The sequence below is a fragment of the Neofelis nebulosa genome, chromosome 8 (assembly GCF_028018385.1).
Source record: "Neofelis nebulosa isolate mNeoNeb1 chromosome 8, mNeoNeb1.pri, whole genome shotgun sequence".
Taxonomy (NCBI): domain Eukaryota; kingdom Metazoa; phylum Chordata; class Mammalia; order Carnivora; family Felidae; genus Neofelis; species Neofelis nebulosa.
Window position 1 is genome coordinate 75,483,973 of NC_080789.1, and position 22,177 is coordinate 75,506,149.

General features: G+C 35.1%; 1 protein-coding gene across 9 annotated transcripts in view; it reads left to right on the top strand.

Moving 5' to 3' along the window:
- Positions 1–22,177, top strand: part of KIF21A (kinesin family member 21A) — a 151,383-nt gene that overhangs the window by 111,020 nt on the left and 18,186 nt on the right. For 2 of the 9 annotated variants that reach the window (XM_058743108.1, XM_058743111.1), the window contains 14 exons: positions 1,914–1,982; positions 2,077–2,291; positions 2,446–2,599; positions 3,130–3,324; positions 4,946–5,047; positions 5,831–5,996; positions 6,472–6,492; positions 11,194–11,254; positions 11,609–11,663; positions 14,362–14,576; positions 17,136–17,240; positions 18,634–18,762; positions 21,081–21,119; positions 21,807–21,821. In XM_058743108.1, coding sequence (XP_058599091.1) covers positions 1,914–1,982; positions 2,077–2,291; positions 2,446–2,599; positions 3,130–3,324; positions 4,946–5,047; positions 5,831–5,996; positions 6,472–6,492; positions 11,194–11,254; positions 11,609–11,663; positions 14,362–14,576; positions 17,136–17,240; positions 18,634–18,762; positions 21,081–21,119; positions 21,807–21,821 — 1,541 coding nt within the window. Of the gene's footprint in view, positions 1–1,913; positions 1,983–2,076; positions 2,292–2,445; positions 2,600–3,129; positions 3,325–4,945; positions 5,048–5,830; positions 5,997–6,471; positions 6,493–11,193; positions 11,255–11,608; positions 11,664–14,361; positions 14,577–17,135; positions 17,241–18,633; positions 18,763–21,080; positions 21,127–21,806; positions 21,822–22,177 lie in introns of all 9 variants that reach the window. The other 7 variants (XM_058743110.1, XM_058743113.1, XM_058743112.1 and 4 more) reach the window with 5 other exon arrangements.

Consider the following 22,177-nt stretch of genomic DNA (forward strand, 5'->3'; position numbering starts at 1 on the left):
TAATCCTTGTCAGCCCCTTCAGTCCCTTCAGCCTATTTCAGCCCCTTTCCCCAACTCTCCTCTGGTAACCATCAGTTTATTCTCTACAGTTAAAGAGTCTGTTTCTTGGTTTGCCTCTCTCTCTCTCTCTCTCTCTCTCTCTCTCTCTCTCTCTTTTTTTTCCCTTTGCTCATTTTTGTTTCTTAAATTCCACATATTAAAGAAGGAAATCTTGCCATTTGCAGTGACATGGGTGGAGTTAGTATTATGCTAAGTGAAATAAGTCAGAGAGAGACAAATACCATATTTATTTTATTTTTAATGAAAACTTTTGGATGACAGGAACAATTTCCTTATAATGTATTGTACTTATTTCTTTACAACTAATTCATATGAGATAGAGTAATATTGCACAATTAACTACTAGTATGGAATTTTTGAATCTTATTCTACAACATAGGATCATATATGATATAATATTCTGTTATAAAATATGAGGCTGGCTAGTCACATACAAAGCTAACATTCAGACTCCTTTGCCCTTCTACTTATTGCTTTGTGTGCATATTGACTCCCTTTCTAAATTGTTTCTTGTCATATTCATCTTCAAACCCTTTGTACCAAAAATATGAATGAGCTTGAGATTTGATTTTGAGTAAGAAAAAACTTAATTTAGTAACAAGTTTCAAACAATTTGTTTATTTTAATTTTTGGAAGTTCACTTATTTAAAAACATTTATTAACTTTGCCTCTATGTCAATCATTGTTGTAGGCAATGAAGATACAGCAGTGATAAGATCGTGTCCGTTTCTCAAAGAATTCTCATCTGATGACATAGGACTATGCATAAACATGAGATGAATGTTCTGTTTGAACTAGGGATACAAAACATGAAGGTTATTTGGTATATCACAGAATTTAAGTCCTAGAAGGGATGTTTGTGATTAAGTCCAATTCCTAAGCTTTGCCCAAGATCACAGAGTTGAATAAATGACAGAACCAGAACTAGGATCTATGTTCTTTTTCAGTCCAAAATTTCTTCCTAAATTATAGCCTTATAAAATGACTTAAAGTTGTTTATAATTAATTGTCTTTATCATATAGAGTACCTAAAAGCAAATTGGTAACCAATACCGACATGTTTTATTTTTCATTCACTTTACCCAACATAATATTTCCGAAGTTCTTGTAAAGTGCTAATACAATTAATATATGTTTTCCCTATATTTAAAATGGAGTTAATAATTACTGATATATTTTAAGGTGCCTTTATTGCAAATATTCTAAGCTGTGTTTCTTCCTTCCTCAGCAAAATTAAATGTCTAGCAAAAAATGAAATGATACAATATTTATAAGGCATTTAGAAAAGCACTTGTAGGGGCGCCTGGGTGGCGTAGTCAGTTAAGCGTCCGACTTCAGCCAGGTCACGATCTCGCGGTCCGTGAGTTCGAGCCCCGCGTCAGGCTCTGGGCTGATGGCTCAGAGCCTGGAGCCTGTTTCCGATTCTGTGTCTCCCTCTCTCTCTGCCCCTCCCCCGTTCATGCTCTGTCTCTCTCTGTCCCAAAAATAAATTAAAAAAAAAACGTTGAAAAAAAAAATTTAAAAAAAAAGGAAAGCACTTGTATATAGTAAGCACTATGAATGTTTCTTAAATAAAATTGTGGCACAGAGATAACTTCATTTTTCAGAAAGAGATGGCTGCATCAGTATGTATTTTTGTTTATTGGAATAAAATATTCTTATCTGTAGTAATGGATGCAAGGTTGTTTTTAGCTCAGATTTTGCTAAGAACTGATGGGGCATCTGTTAATGCAGGAGTAGGAAGTATTGGGGCATATGTTAATGCAGTGGGATGGGGCATACGTTAATGCAGGAGTAGAAAGCATTGTATCTTTCAGTTTACTATTTTAACTTATTCAATATTATTTTTATAGCATCAACTTAGACTTCTGGAAGCCCAAAAAAGAAACCAAGAAGTGGTTCTTCGTCGCAAAACCGAAGAGGCAAGTTGATCACTTGGAGGAAACATCTGGCTTTGAGATGCATGATGTGTTTCTGTAGACTAAAAGAGTGAGTCTATCTCTGTTGCACTTTCAGGTTACAGCTCTTCGTAGGCAAGTGAGGCCCATGTCAGATAGAGTAGCTGGGAAAGTCATGCGGAAGCTGAGCTCATCCGATACCCCTGTTCAGGACACGGGTTCCAGTGCAGCTGCTGTAGAAGCAGATGTATCAAGGGCAGGAGCCCAGCAGAAAATGAGAATTCCTGTGGCAAGAGTCCAGGCCTTACCAACGCCCACAACAAATGGAACCAGGTCAGTACAATTCTTTTGTTCCTTCTGACATAATCTTTGTGGCATTATTACTGAATGTTGGACTTAAATGAAAAAACAGCTTATTTTTTGGCAGTATACAGTCAAATAAACATATAAGTAATAATTATGTTTATCTGTTTTTATATGATTATAGAAAAAAATATCAGAGGAAAGGGTTGACTGGCCGAGTGTTTACTTCCAAGACAGCTCGCATGAAGTGGCAGCTTCTTGAGCGCAGGGTCACAGACATCATCATGCAGAAAATGACTATTTCCAATATGGAGACGGATATGAATAGACTCCTCAAGGTGTGGAAAACAGAACATAGATATGTTCTTTCTTAGCTGACTGGTAATTTTAGGTTTCCAAATTTGATCCCTTGGTACATTAATCCTTACCAATTTGTCTTTTTTTCCTTTTCTTTTTTTGTGGGTTTTGATCGCATTATGTGTGAACAGATGAACATCATTTCTTTTTTGTTTTGTTTTGTCTTAATTGTGGTAAGAAAAGACAGCATGAGATTTACCCTCTTAACCCATTTTTAAGTGTACAGCACAGCATTGTTAACTATAGGAACAGTGTTGATTAGCAGATGTCTAGAACTTATTTGAGTAACTGAAACTTCATAGCACCCCTCAATTCCCCCCAACCTGGCCCCCGGCCCCTGGAAACCACCATTTTACTTACTGCATCTATGAGTTTGACTCTTTTAGATACCTTATATGAATGAAATCTTGCAGTACTTGTCCTTCTGTGACTCACTTATTTCATTTAGCATAATATTCTTAAGGTCCTGGATGAATATCATTTCTTAAAATCCAATCTGTTTTTTCAATAGCAACGGGAAGAACTCACAAAAAGACGAGAGAAACTTTCAAAAAGACGAGAAAAGATGGTCAAGGAGAGTGGAGAGGGAGATAAAAATGTGGTTAACATCAATGAGGAGATGGAGTCATTAACTGCTAACATAGATTACATCAATGACAGTATTTCTGATTGTCAAGCCAACATCATGCAGATGGAAGAAGCAAAGGTTTGTAATTGTTAAAAAATGTTTAATGGCTTAAGGAAGATGTTTTTGTATTTTTAATCATGAAAAGCACTTTGAGGGCTAGTATCCAAAATCTATAAAGAGCTCACCAAACTCCACACCCGAAAAACAAATAACCCAGTGAAGAAATGGACAGAAAACATGAATAGACACTTCTCTAAAGAAGACATCTGGATGGCCAACAGGCACATGAAAAGATGTTCAACGTCGCTCCTTATCAGGGAAATACAAATCAAAACCACACTCAGATATCACCTCACGCCAGTCAGAGTGGCCAAAATGAACAAATCAGGAGACTATAGATGCTGGAGAGGATGTGGAGAAACGGGAACCTTCTTGCACTGTTGGTGGGAATGCAAATTGGTGCAGCCACTCTGGAAAGCAGTGTGGAGGTTCCTCAGAAAATTAAAAATAGACCTATCCTATGACCCAGCAATAGCACTGCTAGGAATTTACCCAAGGGATACAGGAGTACTGATGCATAGGGGCACTTGTACCCCAATGTTTATAGCAGCACTCTCAACAATCGCCAAATTATGGAAAGAGCCTAAATGTCCATCAACTGATGAATGGATAAAGACATTGTGGTTTATATACACAATGGAATACTACGTGGCAATGAGAAAGAATGAAATAATGGCCTTTTATAGCAACGTGGATGGAACTGGAGAGTGTGATGCTAAGTGAAATAAGCCATACAGAGAAAGACAGATACCATATGGTTTCACTCTTATGTGGATCCCGAGAAGCTTAACAGAAACCCATGGGGGAGGGGAAGGGAAAAAAAAAAAAAAGAGGTTAGAGTGGGAGAGAGCCAAAGCATAAGAGACTGTTAAAAACAGAACAAACTGAGGGTTGATGGGGGGTGGGAGGGAGGGCAGGGTGGGTGATGGGTATTCAGGAGGGCACCTTTTGGGATGAGCACTGGGTGTTGTATGGAAACCAATTTGACAATAAATTTCATATATTAAAAAAAAAACAAAATAAAAAAAAAAGAAAAGCACTTTGAATTTTTATATCAAGGAATTTTCTATTTATGGGTTTACTATGATTCTTAGGTTTTGCATGAATATCACTCCCTGCTTGCTCTCCAGATTTCTTTGCTGATTTTGTGATATTATTTATTGTTTATAAAATCAAAAAGAGGGGTGCCTGGGTGGCTCAGTTGGTTAAGTGTCCGACTTCGGCTCAGGCCATGATCTCACGGTCCGTGAGTTCGAGCCCCGCATCGGGCTCTGTGCTGACAGCTCAGAGCCTGGAGCCCGTTTCAGATTCTGTGTCTCCCTCTCTCTCTGCCCCTCCCCTGTTCATGCTCTGTCTCTCTCTGTCTCAAAAATAAATAAACATTAAAAAAATTTTTAAATCAAAAAGATGTAAAAATGTATATCACTTATTAATCCACCTTGAATTCTTAACTGCTCAAATGTGTCTTTTCTTTTCAACTAATCCATATGTTTGTTGGAGTAGGGATCATATTTTACATTTTTCTAAGGAGTCTTATTAACTTACCCAACACTATCAAATAAATAAATGAGACAACAGGCTTTTGCCTCTGAATATATTCAGCTCAAAATAATGTTCGTCATATGCTGATTTGATGTAGGAAGAAGGAGAAACATTGGATATCACTGCGGTCATTAATGCTTGCACACTTACAGAAGCCCGATACCTGCTGGACCACTTCTTGTCAATGGGTATCAATAAGGTATGATCTAACTACACCCAAATAATGATTAATTCATTTTGTTTATCTTTCATCAGTGACCCTTTCCTTTATAATAGGTAAGAAGGGTTTTTTTTTTTTAACTGAAAAGTATTTTTTTACCTTTCTTTAGAGTTAAGAAAAGTCAGGACTATTTAGATCAATTCCATTAGCTTGTCATCCATTGTGCTTGTGTATTAGAAGAGGTAAACAACTTAAACAAGAAATAATTCATCTTTTGCTTTAACAAAGGAAAAATGAAAAGAAAAATCTCTTGGGGTGCAAAGTTGGTATCATAACTTTGGTTTAGTATTGATTTTTCACAGCTCAAAAAGAAATCTGAAAGTAAAAGATACAGTGGCACTTCCCTCCTCTTTGAATGTAAATGCATTAACCTGTCACCTGTAAGAATCCTAAATATTGAGGATGATAATGATTTCTGACTCCCCTCCCCCCCCCCCCTTTTTTTTGCCACTTTGGGATGGTGCTAGACCCTTTATTTTATGTTCTCCCACTTAATCTTCATAATGTGCTAGGAAGTAGATATTATTAATATCATTCTGCATATGAGGCAACTGAAGTAGGAAGATAAGGTAATTTGCTCAAGGTCACCAGGCTAGTAAGCGGAGGAGCTGCAGTGAATCAACGTCTATCAGATGTCAAAGTCCATATATCATATGCATTTGTTATTTGATACACATCTTTGTATGGAAGATTCTGTTATGTATGACCTGAGATAATTGTTGTTGTTGTTATTATTATTATTATGTTTTGGTGTTGTTACAGGGTCTTCAGGCTGCCCAGAAAGAGGCTCAAATTAAAGTACTTGAAGGTCGGCTTAAACAAACCGAAATAACCAGCGCTACACAAAACCAGCTCTTATTCCATATGTTGAAAGAGAAAGCAGAATTAAATCCTGAGCTAGATGCTTTACTAGGCCATGCTTTACAAGGTAATTTGGACTAAATTTCTGTTAAACAAATTGCATGGTAGCTTTGCTCTTTGAGAATGCTATACTATACCTCTTTCCCCTATTGCTTGATTGAATAGATGCTATATTTACTCATGCTTTTAATAATTATTCCTTCTTTAATTTGCATGTATAAATTTGGGGGGATTTAATTATTGTCATTCCAAGAAATGATTACCAACTTTAAAAGGCTTATTTAACCTTATTGAGCACTTAGTTTTTATGAATAAAGAGGATCAACCAAGTTTCTGAATTGGTTATTTAAAATATTAACCACATTTCATTACTTTACTTTGCATATCTAATTGCCTTAAAAAATAATAAGTGTTTTCTATGGCATCTATTCTACATATCTTAAAAATGGTGCATAATCTTGTTTTATGTGGGAGTTCTTAACATTGGATCTGTTTTGATTGGAGTATTGCTTTTTGTTTCCTTTTTGCTGTTATTTACACAGATCTAGATAGCGTACCTTTAGGTAAGTATGTTTAGCTTTCTGTGTACCCTACAGCTGCATGAATTACTAATTGTTCATGTACACTAATTGTGGTACATCTTATGTTTAAAATTTTTATTGGCAGCCAACTGGTTTTTGCATGATCTTTTTGAAATGTATCCATGACCACAAACATACTAAGTCTTTCGTCTTTCCTATACATTCATTCCTGTTTTAAAACCTCTTAGATTTTTAAAGAAGTATGCTTTAGTTAATTTTCTCTTTTAGTTTTTGACCTCCAGCTGTGACTCCAGTTTCGTAAGCCTTTCTTTCTGTTTCTTGTAGGAAAAAATGGAGTATACATTTCTTTTTAATTTTTAAATGTATCTCTTAACTTGCATCTGTTGTTTTAACCTCATAACTTTCCTTAGCATATATCTTTGGTATATACTTGTCTCTGGTATATATTTGCTAGATTCTCAGCTATTCTTAATTTTTGTAAAATTAAATACATATATTTTAACATTGTAAACTGAAATTATTCAAAGCATTCTATGTGAACATATTGAAACAATATTTATGGTTATAATATTTTCAGATTAGAAGTGGCTTTAGAGATGACCAAATATAGAGATTTTCAAACCTTCCCCTTGCCACTACAACCTTGTCATGAACTACACCCACCCATTAATAATGTCTCTGCTCCTCTCAATGATGATACACATGAAGGACCAGGAGTATCAGGGCAATTTTATTACTTGTGATTTTTCTGAATGATTATTTTGGAGCAGTTTTTATTTAATTAAATTTTTTTTTCGGAATCTGATCTGATCTTTTTTTTTTGTAAGCACACAGCTGCCAAAAGTGTTCTAAACGCTTATCCTTAAAGGAGAGGAATGTAATTGAAAGATTAAATGTATTTACCTTTATGTGTCAGTAGAATAAACATAATCTATACATCTGAATTTGTTTTAAATAAGATGTTAAATAAATAAAATACATGAGTTATTTGATTTTTTTAGATGTTTATACCGCATGTTAATCTCAAAGTAGTATTTTCTTGAGATCAACTGCATAATACAGGTATGGAAAGGCTGATACTTTTGAGCTGCTTAAGCTATACCAAGTACAGGTAGAACAAATAGGATTGGTTATATCCTAACCAAGACTGTCAAAGTTCCTGGATTATAACTAGGATTTTTGCCATTCCATGTCTTATCAGGCATGTTTCTTCTGTTTCTGTTCTTCTTCCTCTCTTTCCTCCTCCTCCTCTTTGTTCTTCTTCGTGGTCCAATCTATAGTAAAAAGTAAATTCTCTTTGTTTGCGTAAACTTTATTTATTTAGTTATTTTGAGAGAGAAAGAGAGAGGGAGAGACAGGGAGGGAGAGAGAGTGGGGAGGGGCATTGTGAGTGACAGACTCTCAAGCAGGCTTCGCACCAGCAGCACAGAGCCCAATGTGGGGCTCAAACCCACACCATGAAATCATGACCTGAGCTGAAGTTGGACACTTAACTGACTGGGCCACCCAAGTGCCCCTAGTAATAAGTAAATTGTTATTTACATCCATTGTCTCTTTTAACTTGGAAGAAAAATGTAAGTGTCCTCCTTGATATCCTTTAGAGCAGAAGATATTGAACTGCTAGTTTGATGAGCAGTGTTATTTTTTTTTTACAACTTTCAAACAACTTCCATTTGTCTATGGCTGGAGAAGGGTCTGAATCAGAGAGTGGAAACCCATTCAGCTGATGTAACCTGTGTCTCATGGCTGAAATCTGTGCTAGGGATGGGGGCCATAGTCTAGCCCAGAGGTGCTTAGAGGAAAAACACAGAAAGAGAAAAAAATGGAAGTTAAATCCACAGAAGCTCGAGAGTCCTATAAACTTTGCTTTAAAAACATTTGGTTAGCTCCAGTTTTACCTCAAACATCAGGCTGAGTGTTTGGATTCAAAGATGAATATGACAGAAAATCTTTCCCTCATTGACTTGATGCCTTACTGAGGGTGACAGACAGAGTATGATAAATTCAGTGAGGGCGATTATTGAGATATGTATAGGGAGTTATAGGAAGAGATAGTAGGGTCACCCAACAAGAATGGAGGAGTTGATAAAGGCTTTTCTGGAGGAGGTGACATTTGAACTGAAACATGAAGGAAGAAAAAGAGTTAGCAAGGCAAAAGACAAGGTGGAAAGGGCGGGGGGGCAGAGAAGAGTCCCTCTGGGCAATGACTAAACTAAAACATGGGGACTTAGCCACAGTGTTGTGTGCCTGAGGCCTTCAAGCAGGTTGGTGCCCTGAACAAGTACATAGCATAGAATGATAGAACATAAGACCAGAGGGTGAACCATGCCAGCAACCCTTTCTGATAAACTTGTACTTTTGTAGCCTTTGATGAACATCTTTATTATCCTTTTCTTTTTTCCCAACCTATGTTAGGATCCCTAAGACCTCCCCTATCTTTGAGACTTGCTATGAAGACTCATGGGGCTTAGCATGTGGTTGTTTTTATGGCAAAGATCCATGAGAGCAGTGTAGGAAGGATACACAGCTGGATCATAAGGCAAAAAACCACAGATGTTGTCTGGAGGAATCCATGTCTAGTTTTCCTTATGATCTTTCCCTTCTATGGGACATAATACAGAATTTTCATTTCCCTCTGGAGTGAAAATGCAGCAGCATGTGCACAATGTTTATGTCCAGGGAAGTCCCTTGTTACTTAGCACCTGAAGCTTTTCCTGGGGACTGGTCACATAGGTTCCATCTGTCTGGGATTCAGGACTCCCATAAGGAAAGCAGGAGTTTAGCATAAGTCATATGGTTTGTGCAAACAACATAGGTACAGTAAGTACCTTCGGTAGCTAACTAGTGACTGGGGATGCTCTGAGAATCAAGTTTCCAGATGCCAGACAAAGTCCAACTTTGTAAGCAGGCCATTCTAAGGATAGTAGTGTTTGGGCTGCTATGTTAACTCTTTTCTATACACTATTTTTTTTTTTTTTTATAACTTCTAATAACTGAAAAAAAAAAAAAAGACTTGAAAATACCTGGTTTACTTCCAGTGATGTGACACTGCTCAACTTTACACTGATACAGATGAACTTCAAGGCATTCGGAAGTTGCAAGTCTCTGCCTTTAGCTTTAACTTTCTGACGTTGAGAAAAGAAGCTAGTAGCAGGCTGGATGTGTATTCTCAGAGTTACGAGTACAACAGTGAGGTGATAGTTTGTTCTATTGCCCAGATGACCATAGTGCTCAGACTAAGCTCAGTCCAGCAGAGGAGTCTGATCTGGTGACTTTCCTGGTGCGGGCCTCTATCCTCTGGCCAGGTTGGTCATGTCAAACCATAATTATCTCTAAATAAGTCATACATGCATAAGCAGGAGCTAAGTTTTTACTAAGCACTCATATGATGTTTAACATACTAACTGGTCTCATACTAACTGGTTTCTACAAGAAAAACACTGGCAAATCTTAGCCAGCCTTTATGCATGGGAAAATAAAGATTAGGTTTGTCATTTCTTTATAACCTCATGTTCTATATTATCAACTAATGCAGTCACCTTAACACGCAATTATCACGTCTGTGAAGCAAGTCCTTGAGCCTCCCTCTAGTGGTAGGCTTTGAGGTACACATTGCCTTCAAGACCACCATGATCTTCACTTCAGAAAGTAAATTCCCTTTTACGGGTCCTAGATGGGCTCCATTTTAGATAATACTATCACGTATCAAGTATTACTGAATTTCTATCAAAGTATCTGCTAAACAGTGAGGAAGAAAGGGAACATCAGAGAAAGGAATTAGTTGTCCACAGTCCACATGCACAAAATTACAAGTTAAAAGGGGATAAATCATATATGTTTTTGATTAATATGTGTTATTTATAATATGTTTGCTTTTGTAGAATGATTTTATAATAAAATGTGTATATTTTAAAAACCTGCACCTATGTTAGGGGCTCACTGACATTTTAAATAGTTTACTTTCAGTGGCTATTTGATTTATTGACTTCCTACTAGTTTTACTTGTTTGCTTTTTCTCCTCTTTTTTACTAGTCTGTTACAGTTGTTCTGAAATAGTGGTGATTTACTTGTATTTATTTACAAAACTGTTGCATGCGAACCTATCGTTTTTGTCTTTTATGTACATATGAATGAGCTGCATGCTGATGTGTGACTTCTGAATACCTTCACACATACACACACACACACACACACACACACACACACACACACCACTCTCTTACTCTCTGCTTGAAAACAAAGATAAAAATAAAGGAAAATATTTAAGTAAATTGACATATTAAAATATAGCAAGTATGTCTACCCCTATATAGTTTTTGAAGTTGGCTTAGTACGTTAAAGGGAGCTCATGCAACATTTACTCTCTCTTGTATTTTACTCTGTGGGTTTTCATATGTTTGGATAGCATGGGGTAAATACATACTCTGAAAAATATATACATACTCTGATAAACACATGATCTCATTTCCATCCTGTGAATGTTGTTCTTCTATATTTTATGATTCAAACTTGTGGTTTTTCTATTTTGGACCCCTTTTCTCATTTTAGGACACATAATCAAAGGGGTTTCTTAGAAGTATTTTTCTACATTTCTATTTGGACTCAGTTACGAAAACCAAAGTGCCCATATTGAGACGTTGATATTTATTATAGCATGGGGATTGCAGTCACTCAAATTGTGGCATGTGGATAATACTTAGATTTTGGACATTTTTTTTTTAGAAAATGTAGAGGATAGTACTGATGAGGATGCACCTTTGAACAGCCCAGGATCAGAAGGAAGGTAGGAGAGCCTTTAGAAACTTAATAGATTTTATTTGTTTCTGTAATTTTTTAAATACTTTTATCTTGTTGCTTCAATCAATTACCATAAAACAAATAATTTTGAATTTTATGGCTAAGTGAATAGCACTAGAAATAGTATTATGGAAACCAAACTAAGTCATACTTAACCACCACAAAAATACCGGGATATTTAAGGAAAGAAAATGAATAATTTTGTAATTCATTTTGATTTTAAATATTGTCTTTTTTGCCCTGTAGACCTATAAGGTGTTTTCTATAGTTAAAAACATAGAAGACGGCATTTTTTATAAGTCCCGTTTTAACCCGTGGTTAATTATTTATTTGCATCTAGCACACTATCTTCAGACCTTATGAAACTTTGTGGTGAAGTGAAACCTAAAAGCAAGGTAAGGAGAATTGAAAATAACAGGTAAGCATCCTTCCCCACAGTTTTCTGTTATCACTAATAAACACATAGGCCTCAGACCCTTAAGAAGGTTAGCAAGTTGGCATGCTTTTACCATCGCTCCCATGTATAACAACTTTAGTTCTGTAATTACCATATTCTCCTTTGAAATAAACATTATGTCAAAATATTTCTCCTTTGTGGAACTTGTGCTTTACCATATTATTGCATTTTTTCCACTGGAGAAGCTATGATTATGGAGACCAATTCTTATTTTCTTCTAGGTTTTTCCTAAAAGTTTCAGTACTCATTAAGGAAGTTATGTGGTAATTTATTAAGGACACCTAAGTTTCCTAATAATTATAAAGGAGATTGTAGACCCTATGGTGGCATACAGCATAAATTTTCAAAATTTGTTAATTGGCAGGAGGTTTTTGAAATTTTAACATTTAGTATCTTCTTAAGTGTATCACATATATTTTGTTAAAGTAGTATCCTGAGGTGGTTTGAATAATAAGCCAACTCTTAATCATTAATTAGTTGTATTAAAAACTAATGAGACTATAATGCATATTTGTATAATTAAAAAAAATATCAATGCCACATGCTGTTAAATGTGTAAGATATTTGGTATGTTTCATATTCAGTGTTGGTAGCATTTGATACTAGATGAATTAACTAACCATCTTAAGATGTTTAAAAACAAAGAATTCTTGTAGTCCTTAGTAAATATTTGTTAAATGGATAGAAAGAATCAGGACCTGAAAGAATTAACACTGTGCAAATGGGTAAGACAGAGTTAAGGCCCATAGTGAATAGTCAGGTAATGCAAATGAATAATTTGGCTGGATGTAATGAGTAGGGGTCATTGTGATTACCTGACAAGGACATGCCTCACCTAAGCATATAACCACCACTCAACTCTTGCTCATTTTTGCCATGAGGATTATAGGCCTAAGACAACTAGATCTTCTATTTTTTCCTAAAGAAGCCTTAAATACAGATTTTTATGTAGAATTTCCTGATCTTTAACACACTGGTCAAGCCAATCAAAAAAACATCTCCAGGCTGTATGTATGATCCTTGAGCTTGGTAACATATGGTTTTATTTTATTATTCTAAGTGACTAAGCAGAAGTTACTCCCACACTCAGAGAAAACATTCCGGTATGGTTTGGATCCAGTGTTAGGTAGAGGTGAAAATCTCTTAAGGTCCTGAATGTCTTTCAGGCCCTGTGAAAGCCTAGATACTCATGCCCTTCTGGGACACCAGAGAGAGGTGTAAAGTGGTGCTCTAAACATTATCTGCTGAAGGAACCGCTACAGTTTGGAATTCCTAAGAAAAGGATTCCTCCCTACCTTGGGCTGTTGGCAGTGAAGAGAACTGAGAGTGTAAAAAACTGGCTGGAGAGTTTTCTTTTTCCAAAAATTTTCTGAGGTGCTACTTACTACTCCTTTTGAACTTCATTCAAAGACGCCTGAAAGGATCTCATGTCATTTCTGTTTCTTTCTTTTTTAATTTATTTATTTATTTTGACAGAGAGAGAGAGAGAGAGTATGAGCGTGCTTGCACGAGCAGGGGAGGGGCAGAGAGAGAGGGAGAGAGAGGATCCCAAGCAGGCTCCGTGCTGTCAGCCTGAAACTAGATGCAAGGCTCAAACTCATGAACCGTGAGATCATGACCTGAGCCAAAATCAAGAGTCAGTCGCTTAACTGACTGTTCCACCCAAGTGCCTCTCATTTATTTTCATCATTGAAGAAGTAAAGTTAACTGTATACGTTAAATAGGTATGTACTAGCACTATGCTATGTACAGGGGAAATAAAGATGAATAAAACAGGGTGTGTGCTCTTTAGAGGCTTATAATCTGGTAAACACCTTGATCATCCATTAATACCTTAGTGATAATAACAACTGAACAACAACAGGGTAGTCAGTTCATTTTCAAGAGTAAGGAAAGGAATTTGTATAGTGAATTTAGATTCTAGGAAAATAACCTTCACTTGCCTAACCGTGCTACTAAAGCTCGGGTAGGCTCATGTTGAATTATCCAGCAGGCAGGTTAAAAACACAGCTAATGCATCAGGAGAATGGGGTCACAAAAACTGAGAAGCAGATTTAAAAAATTGATATTAAAATAAAATTTAAAACTGAAAGTGATATTAAATGAGCATCTGAGCATGGGGTAAATCAGAATTTAGTTGAGCTTCCCTGCAGTTAACTTTTGGTTTAATTTCTTCTTTCTTTTTTAAAAAAATTTTATGTTGAAGGAGGTGGCCATGAGTGGCAGGGTAACATAGTCATACCCTATGTCATATTGGTGGCAAGTTGTTTGTTTTTGAATCTCGCTTTGCCACTTACTAGTTGTGTGACTTTGGGTAAATTACTTAGCGCCTCTGTGCGTTAGTCTCCTCATTGGTGAATTGGGATAATGATAGTACATGCTAATGTAATTAAGTGTTCGAACATTGCCTGGCATACAATAACTATTATATAAATATTGGCTATTATTATGGCCTTTAAAGGTCTTATATGGCTATAGCTCTGGCTTGTCACTATCTTACATGCTATGTTTGACACTTGCTAGGAAATGACATGCTAAATATTTTTACCTATTTCAAACTAATATTAAATCTCTATTCCCTAATCATCTCTGCAAAAGTTTGCTTCTGATTGCTTTTCCTTCCATTCTCTGACTAGGCCCGAAGGAGAACCACCACTCAAATGGAATTGCTGTATGCAGATAGCAGTGAACTAGCCTCAGACACTAGTACAGGAGATGCCTCCTTGCCTGGCGCTCTTACACCTGTTGCAGAAGGGCAAGAGATTGGAATGAATACAGAGACAAGTGGTACTTCTGCTAGGGAAAAAGAGCTCCCTCCCCCATCTGGCTTCCCTTCTAAGATAGGCAGCATGTAAGTCTGGCCCAGCTACACTAACTTCCTTTTCTTTGGCTTTTCTTTTTCTTTCTTTTTAAAAATTTTTTATATGCATGTTGCTAATTTCTTATTTCTATTTTTTTAAAATTCCGTAAACAAGATCTCCGGTTTTCAAAGGAATTTCTGTTAGGTGTTATCTCCCCTAATTTTTTTGACATTTGAAATCATTTAAGATGAGATGTTCTTTGTTCAATTCTATTGCTTGTTTCTAAGTTTTAGGGTCATTCTTCAGGATTATAATTTTCATAAAGGCTGAGTTATGAATTATAGACAAAATTTTTTAGGAACACTTAAATCAGGTAGTTATATCTATAAAACCATCATACAAAACAGAAGCTTTAAAACATCTTTTATTTGCTTTAAATGAACATGATTTTTCGTTTTAAGAGTCTGGTCAGGATAGCAATCCTTTGCTAACCCTATAAGGAAAAAGAAATATCAATCACAAACAATCATTTTAAGGCTTCCTAATTTTTTGCCTTGAAGTACTTGCCATTGCATGTCTGGGATGAGTGTATGCACAAAATATTTTTTTTTTTGTATTGTTAAAGCTTTAAAGGAGGTAATATTCTCTTTCCCATTTATGTAATATGAACATTCTATTCAAAACAACTAGTGTCTTGAGGATGAAGATTTCCCAACTCAGGCTAGTATGTGTATGTATGCTATGTGTGTATGTGTGTTTGGACAGTTATATTAAAATTAGATCATTCACCGGTAAAGTTTTTTTTTTTTTTTTTTTTTTAATGTTTATTTATTTTGAGAGAAAGAGAGAGAGCACAAGCAGGGGAGGGGCAGAGAGAGAAGGACAGAGAGAATCCCAAGCCGGCTCTGTGCCATCAGCACAGAGCCTGATGTGGGGCTCAAACTCATGAACTGTGAGATCATGACCTGAGCTGAAATCAAGAGTCGGATGCTTAACCGACTGAGTCACCCAGGTGCCCCTGGTAAAGAGTTATAATGATATTTTTTTGCTGTAATCCTCACATATGATCTACCAAATGATTTATGGAATGAATGCATTACTGCATTGAGGAATATTGCCCCCCAAAAATGGCACACATCACATGACTCTGCAAATAATAAAATATAACAAACTTTCCCCCTTTGAATATCTGTTTCCCATAATTTCCTTTTTTGTTTTGTTACCTTTTTTTAACTTCCTTCATTTTATGAAGATATTTCTGCCATCTTCCATTGAGTAAGCCCATCTGCTACCTTTAGATCCAAATGTAATTTTAATGATGACAACTTTCTTGCATGTGCTTGATGTGGCCTATGTAATTAACTATTGGATTTGCTGATAGAGATTGCTAACCAGTATAGCTTATGGCTTCAGTGCTTTTTTGATAAGATGACTGTTAAAGAAATGCTTTTGGTGAAGGTAATGATATAAACAGAACAGATTTTAAGAATAGATTGAGTAGAGACTTTTGGAACTTCAAGACTTAATCTATGGCCTGGAATCCAGATTCAGGTAATACCTTCTTTTTGCCCTCCCTCACCCCTTTATTTTTTTCATTTTTTAAGTGTATCCTTTATTACAGGTTGTAGAATATATGTTTTGGACTGTGTCTCTTCACGTGATTTGTTCTCAAGTTTTCATAAATTCAGACACTTGTGTAATTCTGATCAAATTTGAGACATTCTTGGTGTGGTAACTCTTAATGTCATTACTGCATGACTTTAATTGCTTGATGTAAAATAATTTACTTAAGTGGCCCTTATGATTTAACTGATGAAGGATTTTTGAATTGTGATTTCTTGTGGTCAGAAGTCAGGAACATGAAATTTAAATATTTAGTTTTACCATTCTGGTAATTGTACATTCTAATTCCATAGTGTTTTCTTCTTATTAATATAACTAGTCAACAATAATAAATTTCATTTTTTAATCAGAATGTATTATCACATACACAAAAATAATAGTCTTAAATTGTTAATTATACAGCCACTATTCAACATTTAAAATTTATAATAAGAATGTTTTTATTACTAAAATTTATATAGCTACTAGTACCTAAATATTAGGTAAAATTATTGTGTGTCATTTGTGTGTGTGTATGATTACTGGTAGTACTGTTTTTGACTGTGTCTAAGTATTATTTCATTAAATCTCACTGTTTCTCATATTTTGATATTCTGATATTTTGTGTTCTTATAAGATTATAAAGACAATTTTTTCCCAACTGTAACAATTATAATCAACCTAATCATTTATGTTTAAAATCAGTTATTGATTTTGGCCATTTGGCAGTATAGCATTGATATTTACATTCAAAGATAATAGGTTTGTATATATTTAATAAGATTGCCAATTTAAAAGTTAAATATACAGGTGTCAAGCTTCCATCAACTAAAATTACCCATGTAATGTATTCCTATCATAGTTTTGTTTTTTTTTCCTGGGTAATACTCTTCCTCAAGTTGCAGTTATTGATATATTAAAAATTTTAGGTTGAAAATCTGCCAAACAAACTTGTATGTATATATTTAATAAAGTTTGATGATTAAAAGAGGCTTTTTCTATTTTAGTTCCAAACAGTCATCTCTATCAGAAAAAAAATTACCAGAGCCTTCCCCTATAACCAGGAGAAAAGCATACGAAAAAGAAAAATCAAAGGCCAAGGAACAAAAACAGTAAGTTACTTATACTAGATTACATAAAATCTCTGGTGCACTTAGATGCTAAAGGACAGTAGTGAAATTATTTTCCACATGCAGGTTAGATCTGTGGTTGTGACTGATTTGACTAATCAAGACGATCAAGTCAGCTGTTGGTTTGGCTCAGTGTTTCTTGGTCACACACATACCTGTAAACATATTTGAACACTTGTCCCTAATCATGTACTCTTATTTATTTTTCAGTGATTTGAACATATCATTGTAAAAAGTTCATGTACACTTGAGATGAAGTTTAGTGAATCTATATTTCAGATAGTCTTCTAGAAAGATTTGAAATTAATTTTAACTGATAAAACTGACATTGACTTTACCTCTGTAAAATAGCTGACAGGAAACTAGTGTTCATCATAGGGTGTGTTAGTTGTACCATTTTCTTGCTGTTCTTTTACATTTAATTTTTTTTTTTCTGAAATCTCTTAAAAGCTGTTTGTGTGTTTTGTGAGGGTTAATTTACTTAACAGTGCATAGTATAATCTGATGATCCACTTAAATGGGCATTTATAAATTGCAATGTCACAACATGAAGCTGAGTGAATGGATGAGAGCCACTGAAACCTCTCTCCCCTGTGGCACACCTACTCCTCCCTCAGGTCACCTAAGGTGCTACATGCGACAGGGAGATCTCTGACATGGCCTTGAGGGAGGGAGAGTTTTGGTGCCAGTCTCCTTTTAAATATTAGTAAAGCTAATTTCTTTAACATGTAAGTAAACATAAAAAGTAGTTTTCATATATTTTCTGTACCCAAGTGGACAATCTTATACCATCCTCTCTCCTGTGCCGACATGCACACTCTACTTTGACCACTGGATTAGCTGACTTGAATGTCGTGGACGTTCTCCTTCTAATCACCCTTGCTTCCTGTACTTAAAGATATAATTTTCCTATTTCTACTGGATTGAATGTCTCAGGGATATTTGGGAGATGGGGGATGGAGCAGATAAGTAATGTAAAAATAAAAGTGAGTAAATCTTGGAAAAGGCAAATCAGTTTTAAACACTCTGGCTCTCTTTCCCCTGTACTCATCTGTAAAGTGAGTAACTTGGTTTTAACTCTAAAACTGTAATTTTAAATTTGGCTTGCTTTATTTGTATTGACTCTAGATTTCAGCAGACAAGTTTTTCCTTAGTGCCATCTTGTGGGCAATGTAACAAAATCCAGTGGAAAAGTTTTTTTGTTTTTTTTTTTTTAATTAAATTGTTCAGAGTGTATTTTATCTTACAAAAAAGGAAGAGAGGAAGAAGAAATTCTCTAATGAAAAGCTTTTTTAAAAAAGCATGTTTCTTATAACATTCCTAACAAATCATAACTGATTAAAACCACCTATTTAATGTTCTTTTTTTCTTGTAGCTCAGATTCTGGAACCTCAGAGGCTAGTCTTTCACCTCCTTCTTCCCCACCAAGCCGGCCCCGTAATGAACTGAATGTTTTTAACCGTCTTACTGTTTCTCAGGGAAACACATCAGTTCAGCAGGATAAGTAAGTCTTTATGGAAAAGAGCCCCTCTATTTATTACCGTAGTCTGAACCTTTCAATAGAGTCTGCAGAACACATTTAGCCATCTCTTTGTGTGGGAGATGAAGTCTGACTTGTGAACTCTGGCCATATTTGATGTGTTTTTCCAACAGGAAATGAACAATATAGAAAAGATTAGAGAAAATTATTTTCCTGCTGAACATTTTTCCCTGTTGTAGATTTGCATTGCTAAACTTTCAGCACTTGTCTTGCCTTTTCATTTCTATGCAAATTAGAATTCAAATATCTTTGAGACCACTCTAAGTTTAAATTTGTTGGGATACTAAAAGCCTCTAGTCCAGATAGCCTGAGTTGAAAAGAGGCAACTTATTTTACCTTCAGTGCATATAACAGCTTACAAAGTCCATTGTTATATGTGTAAAATGTTGTTAGCATTTGGTGGTTTGACACAAATCCACCACAAAAAGTCAGTAATAAAATAAAATAAAGACAGCTCGTATTTGGGTGGAGGGGGTTAGGACTGAGGTGGATTGTGGAGGAAGAGAAGTTGGAAGCCTGTGAAAATTATAATTTGCATTAAATTTGAAGTGAGAAAGTATTCCCACATCGAGCCAGAATCTCTCTTGCAAGAATTCATACTAACAGTCCTGCCATAAAATATTTATTAACTCTGACTTATCTGCTTTGATTTTGAATGGTAGCATAGTGGATGTATGTACTTCATATCCAGTCTCCCACCCCTGTTGTTTTCAATGCTGTAATCTCCCTGTGTAGATCAACAATTTCTGAGATTTGTAGGATGCTATTTAAGATCTGTCTGGCATGTTCAGAACATGCCAGATGTCTCTGTAGACTTAGAGAAGCACACATTTTGAAAGAATTTTTAATCTGCTTAATGTATGGACAAAGTTTTTAAAGTTAGATTTTAATATAGTTTAATCAGTAGATGATCTACCCTTTAAAGTGATCTAGATAGATAAATACTTCATGTTATTGAAAAAATTCTCTAACATTGTTAAGTCATACTTTCCATTTAATTGAGAAAAGAATAGAAGAACGTTAAGAATGCCTTCGGGAAGTCAATTTTCACTAGTGATATGAAGGTTTACTAAATTTTGTCTGTACATTCACAGTCATAAAATTTTGTCAGTATTTTGATAATTTTGACAATCTAGTCATAGTTTTATATTTTCTACTGAAATATTTTATAAGCTACCAGTAATTTGACGCTGTTGTCATCTCTATAAGCTAAAACTCAGAATAAGTGACTACACTTTCAAAGACTCACCTACCTTTGAATCACTTTCTTTTTGAGGCTAGCATATTTCACCAGCTGGAAGTAGATCCCATAGATAGTTTTTGGTTATGTTCCATGTCAGTATTCACTCTGTTTTTTTCCCCAAGCCTAATAAACAAACTGAGTAGATTTTCTTTTTCTTTTTTTAAAAATTTATTTATTTTGAGAGAGAGAGAGAGAGAGAGAGAGAGAGAGAACGGACAGGGGAGGGACAGAGGGAGAGAGGGAAAGAGAGAATCCCAAGCAGGCTCCATGCTGTCAGTGTGGAGCCCAATGTGTGGCTTATTTCCATGAACCATAAGATAATTACCTAAGCTAAAATCGAGAGTTTGGCACTCAACTGACTGAGCCACCCAGGCACTCTTCAATAGGTTTTTATAAGAACCCAACTTATTGTCAGTCGTGGAGGTTTCAGGGTATGGCTGACAGTAGTGGCTCACCTATTTTTAAAATCTCACTAAAGTCTCATATTACTAAGGGACTCCCTCATTAGGAAACTGTTTTTGAGATAAGTCAAAATAAAAGGTTATTGAATTCTGGGTAGTTTGCTTTCCATGTAAACATAAAATGCATTTGTGCAGTTTCCACATTAGAATCTAAATCCAAAGTAATTATCAAGATGGATAAAAATTCATTAATAGCTGTTTAAATGGGAAAAATGTTCTAGTACTAATCAAATTAAATAGAAAGAATCTTAAAGTGATGTATTTTACTTACTTGATATTGTTCCTCTTCGGGGCATTAATTTTAGAAGTGAGGAATAATATGTTTTCTGTGGATTAGTAATAGAAAGTTTTTATCCCACCCAAAGTCTTAGTAGAAAACATAAGAATCAAATATATTGCCAGATACAGCTGTATATTTGCAGATATCCAGTGCAAATAGAAAAGTGGGGCATTCACAATAAAGGAAATGTTTGCTATATTCCTATTATTCATACTGTCAGTTTTCAGTTCAGTCCCAGTGTCTTTACCTGTTGACATCTGTGTTCTTTTTCCTCATAATTCTAACTCTTTCACTGTAGGTCTGATGAAAGTGACTCCTCTCTGTCGGAGGTACACAGGTACTTTCTTTCTATCTTTCCTACATTCTGGCATTTCATTGATGTTCTAAAATGCCTTCTGAGAAACTATAAGCATATCTCACTTTTGTATGCATAACCAGTTGTAAACCGTATAAACATACTAATATTTTTAAACATATTAATTTTAATATATTTTTGTCATCCCTTTTAGACCAAGAACTGGCAAACCTTTTTTGTATAATAGCACAGAAAGTTGTGATGCTTGTTCTCTGTCTATAATCTAAATCTTTTATTTGGAATAATTTAAGTTCTATGAATATTGATATCATTGCTCCTCAGTGATTAAATGTTTCAGTCTTTCAAAGTGTGGGAGGTAAATAAGGTATTTTTGTTGTTGTTATTGGCTTAATGATTATAAGTAAAAAGTTTATGGAAAGCTTTGTGATGAAGAAAAAATATATGCAAGGGGGGCACAAAAGATACTATGATACATAAAATATAAAAAGAAATAGAAACTAAAGGAGCTTTTCTAAAATAACAAATATATTTTTACTGATAGATGCTGTTTTAAAGATAACAATGTTGAATTTTTCATGTTGTGGGTTTTTTTTTCTTTTTGGATCCTTAATTTCTCTCTTTCTATCATTTCCTCTTTCCACTTATCATTTTGTCTCCTCTCTTTTTGCACTTGTTTCTCCTGTTTATGGCCATTTTGCTGATCATCAGTAGATCCTCCAGAAGGTAGGCAGAGGAAATTGATCTCATTTATTACAAGACTTTACTGATTTGCATGGAACAAGAATAAGCTTTTTTCCCCCTTCAACTCAGGTTGTTTTACAACTTTGCAATATATAACCTTAACTTAAACTATTTTAAAGTTGATTTCTATATTTCAGAATGTGAATAGATTAATTTTAATATTAAAAGAAATACTATGGATGTATGTTTCCAATTTGTGTATTTTTCTATTATCTTTGGTATGAGGTAATCTCTACAAAATATTAGTACTAATATTGTGAATACTGGAGAGCATTTTTCAGTATCTAGTAAAATGCTGTATTTAATTATGAGATTATTTTTCTTCAGAAGTCTGAAAA